This window comes from Sphaeramia orbicularis, chromosome 11, assembly GCF_902148855.1.
Source record: "Sphaeramia orbicularis chromosome 11, fSphaOr1.1, whole genome shotgun sequence".
In the NCBI taxonomy this organism is placed as follows: domain Eukaryota; kingdom Metazoa; phylum Chordata; class Actinopteri; order Kurtiformes; family Apogonidae; genus Sphaeramia; species Sphaeramia orbicularis.
Genome location: NC_043967.1, coordinates 45,803,849 through 45,828,698, shown reverse-complemented (window position 1 = coordinate 45,828,698; position 24,850 = coordinate 45,803,849). Strand labels below are relative to the sequence as shown.

The 24,850-nt window shown below is 37.5% G+C and overlaps 1 protein-coding gene across 1 annotated transcript; it reads left to right on the top strand.

Annotated features, from left to right (window-relative positions):
* The first annotated feature begins 5,223 nt into the window (after positions 1–5,223).
* On the top strand, positions 5,224–23,931 carry cers2a (ceramide synthase 2a). The gene is made up of 11 exons (XM_030147145.1): positions 5,224–5,620; positions 13,630–13,803; positions 13,957–14,074; positions 16,587–16,705; positions 17,007–17,064; positions 17,286–17,336; positions 17,542–17,634; positions 18,320–18,448; positions 19,818–19,924; positions 20,486–20,639; positions 22,243–23,931. Exons 2-11 carry the CDS (start codon positions 13,631–13,633, stop codon positions 22,387–22,389), a joined length of 1,149 nt encoding a protein of 382 aa, XP_030003005.1. The 5' UTR covers positions 5,224–5,620; position 13,630; the 3' UTR covers positions 22,390–23,931.
* Positions 23,932–24,850: the final 919 nt, after the last annotated feature.

The following is a 24,850-nucleotide window of genomic DNA, read 5'->3' as shown; positions in this document are numbered from 1 at the left end:
CTACAATCGCTGTTTTAAAACATATGTCTTTAAAAGAAAATAAAGTACAATTTAGAAAAAAATATGAATGTGTGACGTGTCTTTAATGTCATGTTATTTGCTCTTTGTTTAAAGCATCATATGTTTAAATGAAAGTTGTATTTCTTTGTTTTAGCTGTTGAAACTGAAAGCACAAATGACAGTTTGTTTCAGGGTCTGGGTGTTAAATCCAGGGGAGTTTGCTGCTCTCTGTAGGCCTGAAGAGGTACTGAAGTAAAACGTTAGTCAGAGGATCAGTCCATAACTTATGTTACACTTAAATAGATCATACAAATACTTCTGTGCATTTGTACTGGAGCTATCAGAGTAACTACAGCTGACAAGTTTAGTATAAAAACCATATTGGACATTATATAATATATACCATAATGCAAATTTATTAAGAATCCCCACTTGACCAAAGTCCCTCTATCATTTACTGAAAATGTATGTTTAAATGTACGGTTTAGATATGATAAGGATGTGAAACGTTGAGGTGTGTGTAACCACAGCTGGAGTGTGGAGCATTTAGGGCTTGGTCTGATGAGTCCAAACACGCCTTGACCTTCTTTGGCATGCCTGCATGTATGAGGTGTGGTTAGTGTCGGCAGTGGTGTATGAGCTAAACGGTGGGAAAAAATACTACTAGAAACAGCATGTCTGCATGTCATGACTGTATCCCAGTTCACATGGGTGTAGTTTAAACCAAGGACCTCCAGAGATTTAGAAATTAAGCCAACATGTCTGTTTTTTATGCTATGCATTTGCACAGGGTAAGCCATATCTGTGTTTTACTTGGATTTACTTCCAATATATTACACTACATTACACTCACCTTCAGAATCTGACTTAAGGAGTTTTTAGTCAAAAAACATATATTTTCCAGACAGTTTCACTTTAGATGTAGTTACTATGTTCCACTAACTCAACTTAAAATGACGGTGTTCTGAAGTTTGATGAAGATGATTGTTTCGGAGTCAGTAAGGTGGCACTTTTCAGCTCATCTTTTCTATCTCATTTGTCCAAATATGGTCAATTCTGGCTCCAAAAAGCCAACATGGTGACGAAAAATCACAAAGTACTGACTTCAATACACTTCAGAAACCAAAATAGAGCTGAAGTCCTGTATTTACATATGTAATTTTGCAAGCCAAGAAACTCAGTTGGTTGAAATGATAATAAAAATACATCCAGTTTTGTGTTAAACTACATCCTGTGTCATCACAAACATCAAAACAGCTGCTGTCTTTGCATATTTTAGATCAGTCTTCAAGGGTAAGATGAAAAAATATTAAAAGAGATGAAAATCACTACAGTCTGGTCATGTTGAATCTGCAGAGACACCTTCAGAGACTCTAAACAAATCATGGAGTTACAATGACATCACCTCCACAACTTTCAGATGTGTAGTCTTTATGCAGTATCTACATATTTTTACAGTCTGATAGTTCAAAAGTTTTACCACAAACTGCAACTTTCTTGGCTTGTAAAATAAACTTTTAAACTGACAAACATCATATGTGTAAATAATGGCATAATTCAAAGGTGATCAAAAACTTACATGTCTTTCACTGTCGACTGCAATACTTTTTTTTTTTTTTTCCCAAAATAAAAGCCCCATGGAACACAACAGGAAGGGGCAGGACTTCAGCTCTCAAATTGGATCCACTAATTATGTTGATGCTTGTGACCCTAAATTTTGGAAAAGAGAAGAATAACAAAAAAAAATCACTTTCCTCTATCCATCCATTTTCATAACAGCTTAATCCCCTGGAGGGTCACTGGGGTGCTGCTGGAGCCCATCCCAGCTAATACCAGTGGATGAAGGTGGGGTACACCCTGGATGTGTTTCCAGTACATCACAGAGCTGATGTTTACAGATGGACAAACATTCACTCTCACATTCACACACAGGGCCAATTTAGACTCATCAGTTTACTTAATAAGGAGCATGTCAATGAATAGTGGGAGGAAGCTGGAGAGACCCCACGCAGACAAACTCCTGTTTTGTTTTTTATTTAATTTCATCCAATTGCTCCTGATACTTGAACACACTTATCTACTCTCTGCAGATATTCTAATCCTAAAAAGACAGCTTCTCCCACTCGTGGCTTGTCATATATGTAAATAATGTCATAATTCCAAGCAGATGTTTAAAAAAATACTTCTTTTTCACTATTCATTGCTATGTGACAATTTGCTGAAATTAAATCATGGGGCAGACTCTCAAGGGGTGGGCTGACAGTAGGCTTGGGCCATGTCCACACGAAGCCGCATCTTTTCCTATCCGATCTTTTTCTTTGTCGTTTTCAAAAATGTGCTCCGTAAACATGGAGTCGTTTCAGGAAATATCTGCATCCACACAAAACTACTGAAAACGACTGAAAACGATGTAGTACAAATGCCAAGCCTGTATGTGACGTTGTAATGCTCTCACAAAAATGGAGAAGCTGTGGAACATGCACATAAAGCTTGGTTGATTCTACCAGGTCTGATCCAGTATTTCCTCTTGGTTGCTCCTCTCTACAGTAGATCCAAGAGCCTCAAGTTAATATTGTTAGCTATGGGGGTTTGTTGCTCCTTGTAATAAAAGAGTAGCCAAAGATTTTGATTCAATATTTCCAATAAACTCAATAGCTGTTGTAGCACGAACACAACTCTGTAGTCCACCATTGTTGTTGCTATCATGTGAAGTGGCATCTTGCCTCCGGGATGAAAGGTTAGAGAGGTGGGGCTGTGATATCATCATTTTAGAAAAGTTGCATTTTGGTCATACAGATGGAGACCTGAAACCCGCGTTTTCAAGTTTATCTACCCTGGGACCCGGTTTCAAAAAGTTGCGGTTTCAGTGACTGAAAACGGCGGTTTCGTGTGGACGAAAGGCCTATCTGATACAAAACTTTTGCAGATATGACCAAAATTGAATTGAATTGGTTTGTATGGATGTTTTGTGTTATTGTAAAAATATAAAGGGGAAAATGTGTGTTAGCAAAGCAAAGGAAGCAGATCTAGTTTATTAGTTTGTAAAAAGGGGGTGGGAGTCAATAAATTATACTTCTTCCCACTCCTTTTCGAGCACAGAAAAATTTTGTTTGATCATGTTGTATGTTTTTTTGTTGTCTGATGATTCTATGTGCTTGAAATAAAACTACTACTACTACTTCTACTAAAACCGTCTTCGTATGGACAGGGCCTTGGTTGCACTAATGATATGTCTGGGAAAACTGGAGAAGATACAAAAAGCCATTCCATCCATTCAAACATCCCTCCCTCCCTCTGGAGGGTCACGGGCACGCTGGAGCCCATCCCAACTACCAGTGGGCAAAGATAGGGTACACCCTGGACATGCTGCCAGTTCATCACAGAGGTGACACATACAGACCTATGCAGACATATATCTAGAGCAGGGGTGTCAAACTCCTTTTAGTTCAGGGGCCACATTCAGCTAAATATGATCTGAAGCAGGCCAAACCAGTAAAATTATAATATAATAATATATAAATAATGTCAATTCCAAACTTTTCTCTATGTTTTAGGGTGAAAAAAGTAAAATTACATTATGAAAATCCTTGCATCTACAAACTATCTTTTCAAACAATGTGAATAACATGAACAAACTGGGGGAAAAAATGTGTAATTTTAACAAGATTATGCTTCAGTTTATCATTTACACATGTACATTATAACTTACAGATCACAGTGGATCTACAAACACACAAAACACTTAGTAACAGGTGGAATATTATTCAAATTGCACTTACTTCTCTTAAGACATTTCAGGTTGTTCATATTTGTTTAGGTTATTCAGACATTTTTGCAATATTATATCTTCATTCATTTTCTGAACCCGCTTTATCCTCACTAGGGTCACGGGGGTCGCTTGGAGCCTATCCCAGCTACATAGGGGCGAAGGCGGGGTACACCCTGGACAAGTCGCCAGTTCATCGCAGGGCTGAACATATAGAGACAAACAATCACTCTCACATTCACACCTATGGGCAATTTAGATTAACCAATTAACCTATTAGTGCATGTCTTTGGATGGTGGGAGGAAGCCGGAGTACCCGGAGAGAACCCACGCAGACACGGGGAGAACATGCAAACTCCACACAGAAAGGTCCCACCCCCCGTCGACTGGTGTTGGAATCGAACCCAGGACCTTCTTGCTGTGAGGCATGAGTGCTAACCACTGCACCACCGTGTCGCCCTATATCTTGTTCTAGTGTAATTATGTAAAAACATTTACATTTACATAGAGAAAAAAATGGAGTATTTATAGGTTATTATGACCCACTTGAGATTGAATTGGTCTGAATGTGGAACCTAAACTAAAAGGATTGTTAATATCTTAAAATAATAACATAATAACATATATAAATAATGTCAACTCTAAACTTTTCTCTGTTTTAGAGCGAAAAATGTACATTTACAATTTGAAAAAGTTTACATCTACAAATTATCCTTTCAAAAGATGTGAATAACATGAACAAACTGAAAAAAAAAAAAAAAGTGTAATTTTAACAATATTCCGGCTCAGTTTATCATTTACACATATTCATTATCACTTACAGATCACAGCGGGCCTACAAATACACAAAACATTTAATATCATTCAGAATATTGTTAAAATTACAGTAAATACATAAAAATATTTACATTTACAAAGAGGAAAATTTGGAGTTGTCATTTTTTATATGTTATTATGATAGTATTTTACTGGTCCTGCCCACTTGAGATTAAATTGGTCTGAATGTGGAACCTGAACTAAAAGGATTGTTTATATTTTAGTGTAATTTTTGCATTTCACAAATTCATCCCAAGGGCCAGACTAGACCTTTTGGTGGGCCGGAATTGGCCCCTGGGCTGCATGTTTGACACCTGTGATCTAGAGAACAAACATAACCCATGCAGACAGGGGGAACATGCAAACTCTATGTTCTTTCTTATTTAGTTGTTTTTTTAATTTTATTTTTTTTATATCCACTTTATCTCATCTATTGCTCCTTATATTTGAATATACTTATTTCTGCATAGATTATAACCCTATATACAGTTTGTCCCACTCATGACTTATCAGGATCCTCTTTTGACATTAGGTATATTTTTTTTAATTTCTCACCGGCACTTTCCACTCCTCGTACTGACCGGAGGCGCACGTCACTTTAAATAGCCTGCTGCTCCCCGCCCCCCGGTCTTGTTTTAACGTACTACCATAATATCCACTATATCAAACCAATTGAATAACCCGGCTAAAACGGTGACAAGCCGAGGCGAACAAACACGACTGTGATACGTCAGAAAAGTGCAAAAGTGTTTTTCCTCTTTGAAGCCGCTTGAAATCACGACAACAGGGGGGAGTTTTTGAGCAGAAAGTGCGACACACTTTTTCCTCTGAGAATGCGGTGAACCTGTGGAAAAGAAAGAAGAAAGAAAAAAAAAAAGGCGGATTTGCTGCTCATTAAACGTTGAAGAAGTTTGAAGAGGAGTGTGTTTGATGGTGAGATCTACATGAAAGTGTCTCAGCTACGACAGGAACAGAGGAAGAGCAGCCGCCGCACATTTTTGGAGGTTACCTGCCCGCGTACGGTGAAGCCAACCGGAGGTAAGTGGACGGACGGACGGCACCGTTAATTGATTTATATACAGCGGCGGGCGGCGAGCTAATACAAGTTAGCTAAAAGATTACAAACGGCAGCAGTTGTGGTTTGAGCTCCCCTTAAAGCCTCTAATCATAGACCCCGCTTCGGGCACACACCTTAGGCGGCTATTTTTATCCAGAAACGGGAGACCCATCCTCCCACGGGGCATTTAAGTGAAGTTTTACCCGGGGAGGGGGGGAAGCACCTAACTCCGGTGACACCTCCAAGTGTAGCCGTTAAAAGTTTAGCTAGCTAACAGGCCTCCGCTTTAGTCGTGATGTCGGGGATGTTTGTTCAGGTACACCGCGATAAGAGAAGGTCACATAATCAACAAAGCATTAAAAGCCGCCTGAGAGGAAATGCAGAAGTAGTTTCCAGGAGAAAAAAAAAACGGCCATTTCTGCCGTTAATCGTCTAGTTATGAATGCGCGAGAAAGTTTTCACTGGATGCGAACGTTAAGATCAGAAGCTAGTTTACGCTTTTTTTCCCTTTAAGACACAGGGGTTAAAAACGTAAGTGGTGCTTATTACTCAAATCTGTATCTACATTTTTACTTTTAGTGTTTGACAGACTTGTTTGAGCTCCATCTCTCTGAGTCAGACCGTCTGTTCCGCTATGTCCGGGAGACTCCCCGCTTGCGCCATGTGTGCGTATTACTCAGCCACTCCTTGCACTAGTTTACGTAAACAGCGTAGAGATCAAAAACTTCCAGCGGTGACTTCAGTTACAACTGTTTACACAGTGCTGCAGGGAGAATAAGCACTTTTACTCAAACGCAGAACACATAGGAGGTGTCTTTTACTCAACTGTGTCCATTTTATCCCACTTGTACTCCAATACATCTAGGAGGGTTTTGATGTTTGTCTTGCAGCTTTAGTTACTGTTTACTTTTTAGATTAGTTTGTCAGCCTCACCAAATGTGTTGATTTAGCTGTTTGTGATAACCTGAAGGATTAACCGCTCTTTTGTGGATATATAAGGCATCTTTTAAAAAGACTCTTGCATTGGAATGAGCAGAGGAGACTCCTGGATCTAAGTCTATAGAACAGGGGTGTCAAACTTATTTTAGTTCAGGAGTTAGATTAAGCTAAATTTGATCTGCAGTGGGCCGAACCAGTAAAATAATAACATAATAACATATATAAATAATGTCAACTCTAAACTTTTCTCTGTTTTAGAGCGAAAAACGTACATTTACATTTTGAAAAGGTTTACATCTACAAATTATCCTTTGAAAAGATGTGAATAACTAACAAACTGGTATAGGCTTCTGCCTATACCTTTTCAGTCATTATTCAACACATTATTCAACACATGATTCTTGATTTTGTGATTCTGTGATTCTTTTCTGTCTTTTGCGTGAAATGTCAATACTGTGTACAATATTTGGTGTTGTCATGACTGAATAAACTACTACTACTACTACTACTACTACTAAAAAAAAATAAGTGTAATTTTAATAATATTCTGCCTCAGTTTATCATTTACACATGTTCATTATAACTTACAGATCACAGCGGGCCTACAAATACACAAAACATTTAATATCAGGTGGAATATTGTTAAAATTACAGTAAATACATGAAAATATTTACATTTACAAAGAGAAAAATTTGGAGTTGTCATTATTTATATGTTATTATGATAGTATTTTACTGGTCCTGCCCACTTGAGATTGAATTGGTCTGAATGTGGAACCTGAACTAAAAGGATTGTTAATATCTTAGTGAAATTTTTGCTTTTCACAAATTCATCCCAAGGTCTACTGGACCGTTTGGCAGGCTGGATTTGGCCCCCGGGCCACGTTTGACACCTGTACTATAGAAGTTCAGTGGACTAGACTTTTACTATATGAGGCAGTGGTATTTGACCATTTCCTTGTATTCCACTACACCTCAGAGGCAAGTACTTTACCTTTTGCTTCATTATATCCATCTAACAGCTTTACTTTTAATTAGGGCTGTCACAATTAACGCGGATTAATCCATCATCATGATTAATCTGAGTAGAAATTTTAACGCAATTAACCCATGCGTAGTGCAGAATGACTCTGAACATCTCTGACAAGGCATTTCAGGCAGTTTGTCCAAGTAGAGTTAGCGTTGCACAAGCGGAAATGGGCAGTTGATCCAGTAGTGACAGGCATCAGAACCAGTTGATACAGATGAAAGATGCTGAACAGTCCGTTGGCCCTCTGGATGGAAATATGAGTGCAAAAAAAACTGAGACGGAACAGTCGTTCGACATGAATTATTATACACACTCTACTGGAAGGAGTTTTCTTTCCGCTGAAGCACTTCCATCTTAAAATACCACATTAAGGCGAAGCATACGTTAGTGAGGGATTCTGCTAGCACTTCAACTAACGTGTCACCTGAGTTGCGACAAACACGTTAAGTGCGTATATATTCCCTTCTTTCTTGAGTCTGTTTTGCTCATGCAAAATGAAACGTGATTAATATAGATTAAAAATGAATGATATTTAATCGAAATTAATCCACAGCAACCCTGTGATTAATCTGATTAAAATTTTTAATAGTTTTACAGCACTACTTTTTATACTTCTGTCAGGTGTCGATTTGAATGTTTATGACAAAGTGAATCATATCATAAGGGGAAAAAAAATCCTCTACTTGTACTAAAATGCATGGTCATCAAGCTGGAAACAGTACACTTTCTGAGCTCATGAAATATTGACTTTTTGTATATACATTGTTCTCACAGGATGGCATCACTGCAAACATATCATGATCTTATATAATGTGATGCATTGCTATAGATTAAATTACCAGCAGTGCACAAAGTGGTTCAGATGAGCTCAACATTAAGCAGATAGATAGATAGTCTTTAATGTCATTGTGCAGTTGCCTGGACAGCAAAATGATAAAGTCTACATCCAAAAAGGTGCAATTTAGAACAGTTTGAACATAAAATGAATGAAAGTATAAACAAAAAGTGACAAAATATAACTTACACATTAATGCAGTCGTAATTTTAATTCATGACATCATATATAGGTGTAAAAGACTATCCAGGGATCATGATATTAACTTTCCATTCTTTAAGGACATCTTGCTGATCATATTTACAGTCTTTTACTTAAGTAAAGAGACTGAATACCTCTAATTCTCTGTCCGTGTTTGACATCATGTTCAGTGTTTTGAACCCTTTAAAGTCCTACCTTCCAACACAAACAAACAAAAAGAATGAGCTCTCTGTGGATTGTGTCAAAATATGTTAATGAGTGCTGGTTTTTGTTCTAGACTGTATTATGGGATTTGGGTGAACACACAGAAGGATTTTTGTCTAACAGAGGAAACTGGAAACCAGCTTTGGGAGTTGCAGCCGCTCTCAGGTGTGCATCCCACTTCTTAAATGCAAACTAGACATTATGTGTGAAGCTGCTTTAGACCAAACTGGCCTTTAGTGTAAGTGGCAAAGAATTTAAGAGCACTTTGTCATTATCTACTGGTGTATTATTTACTGAGTAAAGGAGATGAACTTTTGATAGAGGAACAGGTCTGTCATGAGCATCTTATTTGAGTGCAATTGCTGCAAGCTTAAGTAAACTTGTGTAGTGGCCTGGCTTTGAGAACAAACAAACACCTTCTGACTGTAACAAACAAGTACCATGTATGCATAGAGTGACAGAAGCAGCTTCGGTTTATTCAATCCATTAATAAAGATGTTAAAAGCATAAAAAAAGGAAACTGTAGGGATTAGGGATGTGCACTTATAATCCATTAGTCAAAACAGTACCCATAGTCAACATTTTTTAGGAGCTGACAAAGTTTTATTTGCTTTTAGAGGACGTTTGTGTTTCTCTTAATAGAGAAACTGAAATAATGTTTATGACACTGATTCTGCTTCTGGGTGGAACAAACAGTAGACTGGAGCAAATGTCTGCAATAAAATGCAGCATTAGTTTTACTCAATTAGACAACTATAAAAAAAAACAACAACTTTGTACAAGTGATGTGTTTGTTATGTAAACATAAGTTGGCTTGATTATTTGACTTCAAAAAGTAATTAAAATGTCGATTGTAGTAGTGCATTGTATATGGGTTAAATATTGGTAGCAGCCTTGTAGACTGAGCGCTGTGACTGATATTTATGTTTTATTTAAATTTGTTATGTAAATTTGTATTGTTGAATTTGCAGTGTCCCAAAGACAGTGTGATAAAAGATTAGATTCTAACTTTCTTTACTTGCAATGAAAATAGGGCTCTGTAATATTTTTCTGTCTGAAAAAATGTGGAAATACGGCATCATGGATTCCACTGGAGACCTTTGCAATTCAATAAAAATCAAAAATGTAGTCTCTTTGATTTTTGAGATTGTATTCATTGTGTGAGATTATATACCTTATGAATGTCCTTCTCAAGTCCTACACGGTATATAGGTGCTTCTATGAAACTAGTCCCTAAAAACAAGACATGGGGGCCAAGAATTCAAACGAGATGTAGACTAATGTTATGCAGCAAGTTTGGAAGCACTTTGGGTCTATTTTAAAAATAAGTATTTACTGAGATAAAAGAGAAACTGTTTTTCAGATGAAACACATTTCTATATTATTTTTATACAAAAATCCAAATGTAACATGGTAAAAAGGACACGAAGATTTTGCGCTACTATTTCTCCAAATATCTTTCCATTCTATCACAGGTACATTTAGGGAATAAAACTAATTATGCAAGGCAGAGTGTTTCACAAAAATGACGGCTATTGCAAAATCACTCATGATTTATTTGTGTTTAAATGGGCAGGTTCCGCATGTAACACTAGTGGACACGATGGGTTATGCACGAAACCTCAATTCATGAAAAACCCACATGTCTGGATTACAAAAACCATTAGGATTGTCAAATTTAACACATTGTCTTTATTTATAGTGTATATAAGATCATTTCAAACCATGTTTTCCAGATCAAATGTACTGACCTCTAGGTAGCTGTTCCTGTCCCAATATTGGTCCTATTTTTGGCCTCTATATTTTATTAAAAATTCCTTAATTTTGAGATGGCTTAGAGCAAGAGTATATATTTTTTGCATTTATCTGAGGTCATCATTAGATACATCCTGGGGGGAACTATGTCTAATTTTTTTTGTTATCATTAGGTCTTAAAAGCTGGCAAAATGCCAGGTACCAAAATGAACCCAGTTTCATAGAAGCATCCATGTAGTCTCAGTAAGAAGCTATTTTTGAGTCATTTAGTCCTCATGTTCATGGAGACAGCCAAAAAAACCCCAAAACATTCTATATCAGCAGATAGTAAAATTCTTATTTTAACCACCAGTGTTGGCCTAGATTTTCAGAACTGGTGAATCTTTACTTGCATCAAAGTTTGGTATTTCTGTTTCTGCTTATTCCTTTCTTGATTGATTTGTTCATCTATAAAATGTAAAAAACAAAAAAAGAAAAGAAAAAAAAAAGTAAATTGGTGTTTCCTAAAGCCCCAGATAATTGTGCTCATATGTCTTGTTTGGTACAAAGACAGTCAGTGTTCTTTTTTTCCTAGAGCACAGAGGAACCCAGAAAGTATTTCGAATTAACTAGCTGGAATCGGCACGTCCTGTCTTTAACGTCTTAAACCAATTAATAGAATGAAAAAAAGTAAGAAGTTCCTAATTAAGTTAACACTCTGTGACTAGTCAGTTAATACAATAGCTAATTGTTCTCTAATCTGTCATTTCAGGTGATACGTGAACAGATCTGTTTACAAAGTTGACCTGCTTGAGTTACTGTGCCTTCATTGTAATCTTATAATTGGTTAAAGTCCACTCATAAAAAGTCTAGTTCACATGTCTTTGGTGATTTGTAACAGGCTGCTTCCAATAACTCCTCCTCAGCTTTTGGTTTTTAGGATTTAGTTACACTTCAAGGAGACATTTTCTAACTGAAAAGGAATTCAGAGTCCTTTCTGAGTGATCTGCTTCAGTAAGGTAGTCATACTTGAGAATAACCCTTCTGTACTTTTTGACCAGAGAGAAATATGATGATTAAGATGTAGAATGGACCTAGTTGTTTGTGCAGGAGTAGCCAGAAGTAACAAAGACATTGAGGTCACCCTGGACTGTTTACAGATCCTGCCGCTGTCTCTGTACTCACACAACAGAGCAGTAAAACCTACCTGTCCATGTATTTGATGTTGCTTCATTTCTGTTAATATCAAAGTGAACTGAATTAATTACAGTAGGTCAGAGCTCAATCGGTTTCAGTTGACTTTTACTAGACCAGAGTATCGTTCGAAGCTTTTCGACACCAGCAGTGGTAGACACCTTGTCATCAATACTGGCTCCTAAACAATCGTCAGTTTGACAGTAACTTCATATTTTTTTTCCAAAATTAAAGTAACCGTACACATTTCCTTACAAATCTTTAGTATTATATTTCAGCTCATTTATTCATATTTGCAGTTCTAAGAGAAGTTTTCCAACATAAAAATACACTTAGCCTACCTGAAGTTGTCTCTTGAGTGTAATGAATGGTAGTGAATTTTTAAAGGCTGGTATGAAGATAGTTTGACATGCAACTCAAAGCCATAAATGCGTAAAGCCGCAGTGCTTAATAATTTTTAGTGTTATTAAGCAAAACCTCCATAATTAGGCTACCTTTTAGCACATTGCAATTCAAGTGGTTCAAGAGTAGATAAGAATTCTACCCACATCTGTGAACTCAGGGTTTCTACAACCTGAAAACTACCTCGTGAAATAGACTTTGGCTTTAATTACATGTGTTTTCAGGCAAGTAGAGAGGGGTTAAATATGTGATGACAGCTGCAATTACTAATCGCTGCTCAGATTCAATCAGCCGTGACTTGACACAGAAGCTTGGAAAGGTATCTTCTGTTTTCCACCGCAACATGAACCCTGTCAGGTCGTTTATCTTTACATTTAGTCTTTTGATTCGGCCTTAGAGAAGAGAGCGGCAGAGTGAAGGTGTGCATTGCAGAATTCTTGTTTTTTGTCCCCTGATTTTGGGTCTTAGAGCTTTAAATATATATATAAAGAGCAAATAGTGGGCAAGCTCAATGTTATTACTCAATAACTATGGCTGTAAGCATCTGTTTTTTGCCCACGGTACCAACCAAAATAATTCCTCCTTTGCTGCTGAAATTTGGTATCAAACAATAATGATACTCTCAACAGTATCTCAGTGGTTCAGGCGTAGTCCTAAAATTATCAAAGTTCCATTTTCAGTCCTGTCTGTGAACAAAGTAGAACTAATTAAGTGTTGTTTTGTCTCTCTGGTCATGAGTTTTCATTGAATATCTATAGCAGCTCACGCATGATTTGCTTGTGAGTTTACTAATTTGTCATGCCGAGTATTTTTTAATGTGGTTTTATTGATTGTGCCACATGGTCAGGATTAGAGGGTTATCATGACTTATCTTACTTGGCACATGATGCGGTCATTGCATCATTGTTGTTGCTCAATTCAGACATACAGTTGGTTAAAAACTATGTAAGAGGCTAGTACACATCATTGCTGCTCAGAAGTGTCTTTCAGCGTTCATGGATCAGAAGGGCTGGTAATAGCAAATATTAAATGTTTTAAACCAAGTACTACAAGGACATATATGTGTTATTCATTTGCAGACATGGTAAATGTTTTTCAAAAAATGGAAATGATTGCTCAGCTGCAGTTGAGGTTGTGGTGGATGAGTTTCTGCAGGTTTTCTGACTGTTGTGTGAAGTCTAGTGAATCCTCCCTTCGTCATTCTCGATCTGGAACAGGAAGTGCCCAGGTACACTGTCTGTCGCAGATGCCCTTAGAGATTAATCGCCTCTGATCAATACTCATTCCTCTCAGCCTGCTCCGTTTCCTCTCAGGATATCGTCCTGGCTGAGTGAGTGGCTCGATTTGTTTAATGGAAACTCTGAATGGAGATCACAGAGCAGACAAATCCCTCTGGTTGATGCTTGCGTTACATTTCCTACAACAACATTTTCTCTCCGTTTGGCTTGTAGGATGTTGTCTCAACTGAGGGAGCAGATTTGGGCGGACTGGATCTGGTTTCCTGAAGGCCACGGGTGGGCTGACCTGACCGACCATGATGGCAAAGTCTTTCCCAAAACAGCAGACCTCTGGGCGACTATTCCTATCGCCCTTTGCTTTCTGGTCATCAGGCAGATATTTGAGAGGTGAGTCACCCTTTTCAGCCTCACTTCATGTCCTGTTATCGTTTAAGTTACCTGTTAATCTATCCACCTACCTGCCAGCCTGTTTTGCATCTTTCTCTCTAACAAAAGTTCATTGTGAGCAGCTTTTCAGCCCAGTGTTTGTCTTCTTTTCAGGACAGTGGCGATACCTCTAGCCTCTCTGCTGGGAGTGAGGGACAAGAAACGGGTTTTTGCGGCTCCAAATCCCACTCTGGAGTCCTATTTCTGCAGCACATCAAAGCATCCCACACAGGTATCCATTGTGGATAAATCATAAAATTGGCTTGATACGTATTCAGACAGGTTTACTAATGATTCTCGCCAACGCAAATCCTCTTTTGGCTTTAAAACTGTCTGGATTTACTGAAGATGTGCAGCGTGAGTTAGTGTTAGAAAAGTGTTGACACTTTCATTTTGTGACTAATCTCATTTCATGTGTATGTATAAGAGTCTTCTTTTTAGACTGCAATATTTTGGTGAAGAAGTATTTAAACTAATCATTCAGCATTATCAAGTGAGATCTTTGGCTTAACTAAAGATCTAAGTGCATATAGGGACACAACCACCGCTTCCAAATAGTATGTATAAATATGCTTAATATGGTTTAATTGATTTTGATGGCAGTATTAAATATTCAGGGGTTGGGATCCTTGACCCAAGACCAAATATTTTGACTTTCAAAGATTGTACCTGCTAAACATGAATGCTAATGCGTCTCCTCATAATTCATGAACTAGGCCATATTTCATAATTAGGAGCTCACCTTAAGTCCTGAATATGCACTTGTTTCCTCGTTGCCCTGTTTTGCTTCTGTAACATGCTGCTGCTGTGTTCCCTGCATACAAATGAGTTCATTAACGTGGACATATTTATGAGATTTTGTACACTAAATTTCATCTTACTGTTTGTTATATCCTACTGTTTTATGCGTTCTCCTGTTGACAGCTAAACTACATGACTGAAATCGGGGCTATCTTGCTAGTTAATGCTACCTAACATGATTAAATAATAGGGTCAAAACATGGTATTTGAAATCTCTCTGACGGGAAATTTTAGAGACAATTTGACAGATTAGTGTTGCTAAATGACCCACATTTTTACTTTTAAATTCATTTTTGCTTTAGTTGGACCATAAGGGATTATCCAAAACAAGGAGCTACTTTATGTTGAAGTAAATGTTGGAATGGCAGTCAATTAAAGTTCGCTCTCTCACGGGACATTACTGTGTTTTGACCCTACATCACTTTACTTTTATGTCTGTTGATGTTAGCTGCAGGTTTTCATCCAAAAACAATGTGGCATCTGACTATTCAGTGAAAAAGCTCCTGATGGACTTTCTAATGTGTTTACATGCACGAACAAACTTTGTGTGATGTTCAGTGTACTGCATGGTATTCCAATTCAGTGAGTGCAGGTGTAGAGTTCTGCTAATAAGATAATAAGTTTGCAAATTCTGTTCTTCTAAACATATTCATAGGGAAATATTACTACTGTCTATATGCAAATCTGCATCCCTGATTGTGATATTATTTAACAGCAAAAAAAAAAAAAAACATGTCTGAATCCTCTTTGCTGTGATGGTTGCAGTATGAGTGCACGCCACTTAGAACAGAAAGCATGTGGTAAAACATTGAATTTTCTCCACTAATGTTAATGTATTTTGAGTGCCGGAGGAAGGAAGGAAAGAATTACCAGAGTATATTGATTGCTAAGGCACATTATCCCTAATTTTTGTGAAGAAATCTAAGAGGATTTCGACCCCAAACTAGAATGAGCCACATTATGCCCATTGCACCAAAACTTTTGGCCTCCTTTCAGCATGTCATAGTGTCTTTAGCCAGGGTTTCACAATCAGTACTTCTACCTGCATTCTTCCTGGACATTGTGATTTTGTGGAAGCTTACAGATATTATTACATTCCTCAGTTAAAGGAGTAATATTTTGCTTTTTTTTAAATGGAATTATGCATTTTCAAACAGTTCCCTGTGGTCTACATACACTGTAAATTCTACGCTTGGGTCTGAATTCTTCATTAATTCAACTAAACAGGTCCATCTTCAACCCTATTACTGAGTAATGACATCAGAAAAGTAGATTTGAGCGCTGGCCCTTCAAATGCACATGAGCCACTTCACACCCCACCCCCTCCAGGTTGTTGGCTGTGCTGCTCTGTCCCGTTCAACCAACAACTGAACATTTTAGGTAATTGGCTTGAAGTTTGGACATATTGTCAGTATAAGCTACCTTCACTGCTGCTGACAAACAATTATGGTGTACTCTGAGAAATGTTCGTAGGAAGCCTTGACCTTATATGTGCAAATGTCGTGACGTAACTAGTTATAGATGCAACAAGTTAAGAGGGAATTAAAATAGGTTGTAGGAATCCACTCAATTTTTGCCAAAATGAATATAAAGATAGCTTTGCAGCACCTGGAGGGCTCAAATTAAAACTTTATGAACTATTAGGGTCCAAATACACAAACAAATGTACCAAAGACGAATAAAAGTGGTTTTAGCAAAATATGACGCATTTGACTCCTCCAAATCTAATACAGAAAACTTCTCCTTCTGCTCTTCTACTTTTACTAAATGTGGCCCAATGTGTGCACTTTGTTATACCAGAGATATTGATGATTTGGGTGTGAATGAATGAGACTGAAAACCTAATGGATATTCTTTTATTCAGTTAATTGCTGTTACATTATTCGTCCATATGTTACAGTTGGTGCTGACACCTGTTTTCTTGTCCTGCATTTTGATTTTAGAGCTCCATAGAGAGTTTAAGCAAACACACAGGCTGTTCAGTACGACAGGTCCAGAGGTGGTTCAGGCGACGGAGAAACCAGGACCGACCCAGCAAGGTGAAGAAGTTCCGTGAAGCCAGGTAGCTCGACATCAGCACAACATCAAATTCACCCTGAATCATATCCATCTTTTGTGTTTTGAATCATAAAATAGATCTGATTTTACATCAGTTTTTGTCACATTTGATTTCATTGCCATTGTGTGACGCTGTTCGTAATAAAACAAACCAAAATGAAAAATAGTGGCAGCCTCAGTAGTTGTGGAGTAACTGTGGCAGAAGCAGACAGAGAAACATGCATTTTCAGAGTTGACTTTGTGCCATTGTTTGTCCTTTGTGTGAAATCATGCCTCAGTAGAGATCTCTGTGCATTCTCTTACAGTTGGAGATTTACATTTTACCTTCTTGCTTTCTTTGCTGGCCTGGCAGTCCTTATTGATGTGAGTACTCTTGTCACTACAGTTTGCGTCATTTTACTAGATTTTATTTCCTCCTCAGTTGATTGTGAAACTGTTCCATGTGCTCATAAAACGTAGAAAGTTGAACATTTTCACCAATGGACGCTCCAAACATTTCTTCCCTCTGTCTTCATGCTTTGTCTCTTTGCACAAGAGTTAAATGCTCTCACTTTCATTAATATTTAACATCTATCCACCCTCAGAAACCATGGTTCTACGATATGAAGCTGATGTGGGAAGACTTCCCCAAAATGGTATGCACCTACTGTTGCCTAAACCATCTCTCCTTCAGTTATTTCAGAATTTCTTTCATTTTTCCAGCAGATCACTGTGCCCTGTTGAAAGTACCTTTCTCTTCTGTGCTTTTGCTAGTTTAAAGATGTCTTCCCAAATGAATAAAAGGTAAAATTACTGGCAGTCTTTTGTGCTCAGAGCAGTTTTTCCTCTCCTTTTTTCCAGCCACTGGTGCCTTCTCAGTACTGGTACTACATGATTGAACTGGGATTTTATATCTCCCTGCTTTTTAGCGTAGCATCAGATGTCAAACGTAAGGTAAGTGATACAGAGCAGCCTGTTTATTAGCCCATGTAAATGAAACCCTTCAGAAACCCTCCATTAAGAGAGATGCTACTTAGTGAGGGAATAAAATCTGTAATATAATGAAGCTGAGCTGTTGCATCCATTAACTTGTCTTGATGTTTTGCATCGCGTGGAGTAGATCAGTCAGTATTTTCCCAGTTTGGTCAATTCAAACTTCCTGCCCCTGGAGCTGTGTGAGTTAATATGTGACTGTGGGGAGTCTCACCACAGAGATGGATTGACCATTGTGTCCTCAGGTTTAAATGTTGTTCTATAAAGCAGACCTTATAGCCTGTCAGCAGATTTCTCAGCCTCTGTGCCAGCACTGGTTTATAACCCAGTTTACTAATCTTTTAAACCTCAGCAGCAGATTTCTGGACTTTTCCTGAGACTTCCTCTGTTGAAATCAACCCCCAATTTGTGGATTTGTTTCGAAACAATCTTGTTGAGTTGCTTTGAGTTACGTTTTTCCCCTTCATAGATAGAATTAGTCATTTTTTTTTATAATTACAAAGCTGTATAAGCTGAAATGTGGAGAGTTAATCATTTGTAAAACCAACATCCGTCAGGCACATGTTGATTACTAACCAATTTTTACAGCTTAATCAATAAGTGACTACACTGCACTGCATTTTTTCATTTGTTTCCCTCTCTGCAGGATTTCAAAGAGCAGATAGTCCACCATGTGGCCACTATTTCGCTCATCGGTTTCTCTTGGCTCGTCAACTACATCCGAGCTGGGACTTTGATCATGTTGGCGCATGATGCCTCCGATTATCTAATGGAGGTACGACACTGAGAAAAAAAGGATCTCACTCAGTTTTTAGGAACAGTTTTTAGGAGTAATGCAAATGGTTTCATGCAGGTTTATCGCTGTTAATCCTAAAAGCCTGGAGGATATTTGTTTGTATTAATTTCACCTATACATTAATAATTCACCCCAAAAGTGATGCATTTGTTTTATAGGGAAAGTAGTTTCAAACTAGTTAAATGCTATACACTGTGCAGAACATCAGATGGTCTTTATCTCCACTATGTTTTACTGCATTGTCCCTGATAGATAAATAAATGAATAAATTAAAAGATATGAGTAATAATACTAGAAATTGCATCTCAAATAAGGCTGCAGCTTTTTTTAATTTTCATTAATGATTAATACTTCAGTTATTTTCTCATTCAATTAATAGGTTATTTTGTCTAAAAAATATAGATCAAAACAAGTAAACTAATGAATATTTTGTTAATGAATCTGTTGTTTGTTCAATAAAATGCCAGAAAACAGTGAAAAATGTAACCCGGTGTTTCTCAAGTGAAGTGAAAGATAACGTTTGGAATGCAGCCCAAACTTATTCAGTTTACTGTCATAGAAGTGTGAAGAAACCAGGAAATGTTGAAATTTATGAACCCAGAAGTGGAAAACGAACTTTTTTTTTCATTAAAAATGACTTGAACAGCTTAAGCATTTATGTTATGACTGACAAACAATTAATTAATCATTGCAGGTCTGATCTAAGTTAAATGGTCCCATATTGATTAGATTGTTTGCTTGGTTGAGGCCATAATAATCACACTAGTCTACAATCAAAATGCTTCCAGAACAAAAGTAGTGGAACTTTACCTAATTTCGGTTACTAATAAAGAAAAAATTAAGCCGAAAGTGGTAGTTTGCTCTAATTTCAGATCTAAAATTGGGCCAAAATGGGAAATATGGTGAATTATTCAGAGGGTGAGTGGCCAGTTCTACTTTACCACATTCTTTTTCAGATTCCTGTACATAAATATGAATATATATAATAACACTGTATCACATAACTTGAAAACACGAGCCAACCAACACCTTTGTCATAAGATTTGTAGTACTTTACACATTTTACCTCTGAAGTTGAGAAGTCCCATAAGAATTAGACCAGTGAAACAACCAAGTCGCAGAGAAAATCATAAAGCTGCTTTTAAAAACCACCTGTCAACACCTGCAGTCACCCATCCTTGTTCTCTGTTTATGTTGCGATCACTTTCAAACCAGCAGGATGTGAAATAGGTCTTAAGACATCTTAAATGTAACCTGTATGTCAGTCATTGTCCTCATACAGCTCACTGTCTGCCCTCTAGAGGACAGTCACCGAAAAAGTAACGCTGTCTCTGTTTTTTTATTCCAGTCAGCCAAAATGTTCAACTACGCAGGTTGGAGGAAAACCTGCAACTTCATCTTCACTGTGTTCGCTGCAGTTTTCATTGTCACCCGCCTTGTAATCCTGCCTTTCTGGTAAAAAAAAAAAAAAAAAAATCATCAGACTTGCTGTAACTATTATGAGCCAGTGAATAGTAAGTGCATTTGGTTGCAACATTTGACTTAGTATTTCAGCTTACTTTGCACTTTTTGTGGGAATAATGTTCAGGGAGTATTGTAAAGGGTTTTCATGCTGGGCTGAGGTGGAAAGTCAGCTTGTCAGAGAAGATACAGACTGATTTTGCACTTCCTCTGTTATAGTTACACAATTTATATTACCACAGACATATTGATATATCATTCCTTAAAATACACAAATACGAACTGAAGTACTTAAATGTCATGTGCTAGCTACTGATGCTTTATTTATTTATTCATTTATTTTACTGTCCTTTTGAATATAGCAGCCTGTGTGTCATTTTATGGACTGATTGACATTCTTATTTTGTTGAAATTCTCCAAAATGTGTCCAACAGTTTGAAGGAAACACAACAACAGACACAGTGTCTCCGATCCTGGCCCCTGTCAATGGGCTTTTGATGGTGACTGTAGGTGGCTCTGACTGGACTCTCTGTTCTGCCTTTGTCCCCTGTGCAGGATCATACATACAACGTGGGTGTACCCCCTGACCCTGTACCCTCCCTTCTTCGGGTTCTACTTCTTCAACGGGCTGCTGCTTGTGCTGCAGTGTCTGCACATCTTCTGGGCGGCGCTCATCATACGAATGGTCATCAAGTTCCTGCCAGGCAATGTACGGACTTCAGCTGCCAGTTTTAGCACCCTCCACAAGGCACAGATAACATTGACACACACAAAATACTGCCATTATTCCAAAAAAAAGTACCCTTTCTGCTTTGATTTATAAGGTTAATATGCTTATGCAGGTCCTGATGATGCATCAGAATACCCACCTTTTATCCTTCATGTCACAGTGTCATATGCTAAAGGAAGAACTGAAGCACCTTTCGTTAGCATTTCTAGATATTAGAATGTGACATTCATGTCTTGTGATGCTGACACTTATAGACCTTTTCCACCAACTCAGTTCTGCCTCTTGAACCAGTTCTGTTGAAGATCCTTCTCATTACCAGCCTTAAGGCCTCTACACACTGGGCCTGTCTGTGTTTGTGCTTTTAATTAGCATCACACCAACATGAGTACTTTCACACCAGAGGCAAATATTGTGCAGCTGTGCTTTTATTTCAAGATATGTAGACATAAACAGCTAATTTTAAGGCAATTAAAAACAATCATCATTTTTATGTGATTATACACACACATATAATTTATTAGTGCTGTCAAATTAACCCATTAACACGAATTAATCCATCATCATGATTAATCTGATTAAAAAATTTTAACACAGTTTACCCATCTGCAGTGCAGAATGACTCTGAATGTCTCTGGCAACACATTTGGGGCAGTTTGTCCAAGGAGAGTTAGCATTGTGCATGCGCAAATGGGTGTAGTGACAGGCAGCAGAACCAGCCCATAAAGATGGAAGATGCTAAACAGCACGTTGGTCCCCTGGATGGAAATATGAGGACAAAAAAACCCCCAAGATGAAACAGTTGTTTTGTTGAAACTGTTGAAGGTGTTTAATAAAGATGTTAAGTGCATATATATTCCCTTCTTTCTTGAGACTGTTTGCTCTTGCAAAATGAAACGCGAATAATTTAGATTAAAAATGAATGATATTTAATAGTGATTAATAGAAAGTAATTCACAGCAACCCTGTGATTAATTTGATTAAAAAATGTAATCACTTTACAGTACAAATAATTTTTATATATGTGTGTGTGTGTATATGTATGTATATATATATATATATATATATATATATATATATATATATATATATATATATATATATATATATATATATATATATATAAATAAAATTTTTGTGTCTGCAGTTAGATCCCTGTAAATCTTCCACATGGGGCTTGTTTATGTTCCTGTTTTAAGTAAAAAGAACCCTCTTTACTCTTTCTAGATATTACTAAATTCTTGATATTATATCACCACCATTTGAAGCTGTTTGCATTAACATGCATTATTTTTTCCAACAGCTTCTTAGTGTTCTACCTGAAAGAGGAAGGAAATTATGTCATACAATGCTCTGAACTTCATTTCTAGGAAAATCTACTATTTTTGTTTCCAGCTGGTAAACCACAGAGTACTGAATCATTTTATTTTTGGTTTATATGCTCCTGGTGGTTCAGAATTAGGTGCACAAACTGGAACAGCACACGTACCATGTTTGTAGGAAAAGAGTAAGAGATATTTCAGGGTCATTTCACTCTGTTAAGAATTAAAAAAAGATCTAACTTCTGTCTTGTTTTGTCCAACAGGACATTGTTGAAGATGAGAGAAGCGATAAAGAGGAGACAGATTCCGAAGATGAAGATGATGACCACGAGTGGAGGGAAAAATCCAAAAACGGCCACGTGCAGAACGGCCACGCCCCCCTCAACAACAACCACAGAAAGACAGACTGATCGGACGGTGAGAGCTGGAGGCGACGAGTGGAGAGTCGGCCCTCGCCTGGAAGCCAAAGAATTGGAATGTGGCACATTGAAAGGGCCAGCAAACAGCACACAAACACATCTACACCCACACACATCTGTATCTGAAGCCCCAGCTGCATGGACCATTTCACTTCTGTGGATTTACACTAAGTCAGTGGAGGAGAGGAAGAGCCAAGAGGAGACTGCCATTGAGATTTAAGACCATGATCATCTGCTTAGCGCCTCAGACGTCGAGTGGTTTTCTCCTAACGCACACCCTCTTCTCTTTTCTCTCCAGTGTCTTTGGGTATTTGCCAGGATTTTGTGCTGTTGACCAAGTTGCCACACGCCAAATCTGCCTGCCTTGTAGCTTTATGTCTTCTTACTGGAAGTGTTTTAAGAGACACTGTGTTTAGGACGGTGGCCCCTCCTCCTGCACAGCCTTTTAACACCCTTCATAGTATTAAAGCCCTTAAACTTGACTGACTTTTTTTTTTTTTTTGCTAAATTTAACCAGAAATCAGTGACTTGAGAAGCACTAAGACGCCGTCTTTGTATGGACCATAACCTGATTTAAGTGATCCGATTACTCAAAGTCTAGAGTATGTGTCTGTGCAAGTTGCAGCTGCCATGTTGTCACTGAGTTTTTGACAGTGGTTTTGTGCAGAGAATTAGCCAGTGTTGCAACAGTATTTCTTCCAGTGATGCTCGATGAAACTAAATAATTTGTGGCAATTTTTTTAACAGTTTGAAAGCGTGAGAAAAGATGCCACAGTGTGTTGAAATGTGCCTTTTGTGGATGTTTGGGAAGCAGAATACAGTGTCCAAGATCATTTTAAATGTTTGTTCTGTTTATGTTTAATATCTATTAGTGTCCTGATTTTATGTTGCTTTATGTTTGCAAGTCAAGTCGACGGTTTAATTTGGGAGCAATTTGTTGAGTGTAACCCAAACCAATCAGTAAATTCTTTATTAATTCTTTATAAGTTGAAAGAGTCAATAGCATTTCCATTCAGTGTTGTTTTTCCCATCCATCCAAAGATGCACTTTATGGTTTCTAATATAAAACAGCATTGACGAATTTTCCAGAAAGCAACTTTTGTGTATTTTGGTCCTAATCCAAACTAAAATTTACTTCTTCACCTTAAAAAGGTTTGGATAATGATTTAAAATATTGTTTCATATTTATTCTCTCTATTATTTGCCATGGATCTTCCTTGTTTTCATGTTGTTTGGAGAAAAAAGGTGTTAAATCTTAAGCAAAGGGGTAATGCGGTAAAAAAAAACACCAAAGTAAGGTTTACATTTTGTATTATCTTGGCATTTGAAGTGCCTTCCGTCTCATTTCAAGTGTTGGATCTCAACACATCCACTCTAACGCTGTGGACCGCTCTGTATTTAACCTTTAACTTTCCTGACGACCAATCGCCTGCTGTTCCCATTAAAGAGCTTCGCTTCTACACATGTTTTTATTTTGGATTTTGTGTTGCTCAGATGTAAAATCATTACGATAAAGGATAATTGTGGACAACTGTTCTGTGTCTTTTATTTTTCTTTCTCTGTTTAATATGAATCGCAGTTGACATTTTAGCAGGAACATGTACTTTAATGTAAATCAATTCATATGGAAAATTGTTAAACATAAACCAAATACATGTTAAAATGTGTAACAAGAAGGAAGTAGTGACATTTTATATGCACACAAAAACACTAAATAATAAACCACTCAACATTATAACCCACTGACCTGTTTTAAAGCAGTTATTGATGTGGATTATAATGAAAAAAGCTAGTCCTCGTCCACTGTATTTGTCATTACACTCCTTTAATGTTAAAGACATGAATTTACATTTTGATTCCGAGTGTTAAAAACTCCTTCCCTTTGACTTTAATTGACGTAAATTATGCAGGTAGACACTAGAAAATATGCTTCTAAGTAAATTTGTCATCTTCGGATCCGTAACTTCAGTAAAAGTACTAATACAACAGTGAAAATACCCCACTAAGCAGGTAAAAGTTACATATTTGGTGTACTTGTGCTGTTAAATGGCTTCTGCCATTGTTTTGCTTTTATATGTAATGTTTTGGAGTCTTATCACTGCTGCATTAATGTGTACTGTATGTTTTATAGTAGTTACCTCCGCCAAGGAGGTTATGTTTTTGACAGGGTTTGTTTGTTTGTCTGTCCGTTAGTGTGCAACATAACTCAAAAAGTTATGGACAGATTTGGATGAAATTTTCAGGGTTTGTTGGAAATGGGATAAGGAAGAAATGATTAAATTTTGGTGGTGATCGGGGATGGGGGGGCCCACGGGGGGGGCCACTGATCAGCCTTGGCGGAGGTCTGCGCTCTCCGAGTGCTTCTAGTTTATAAAGTATGTTGAGGGAAGTGATAAAGTTACAACACATAATATTCTATAATCCATCATGTTTTTATAGTTTCATCTTCTAA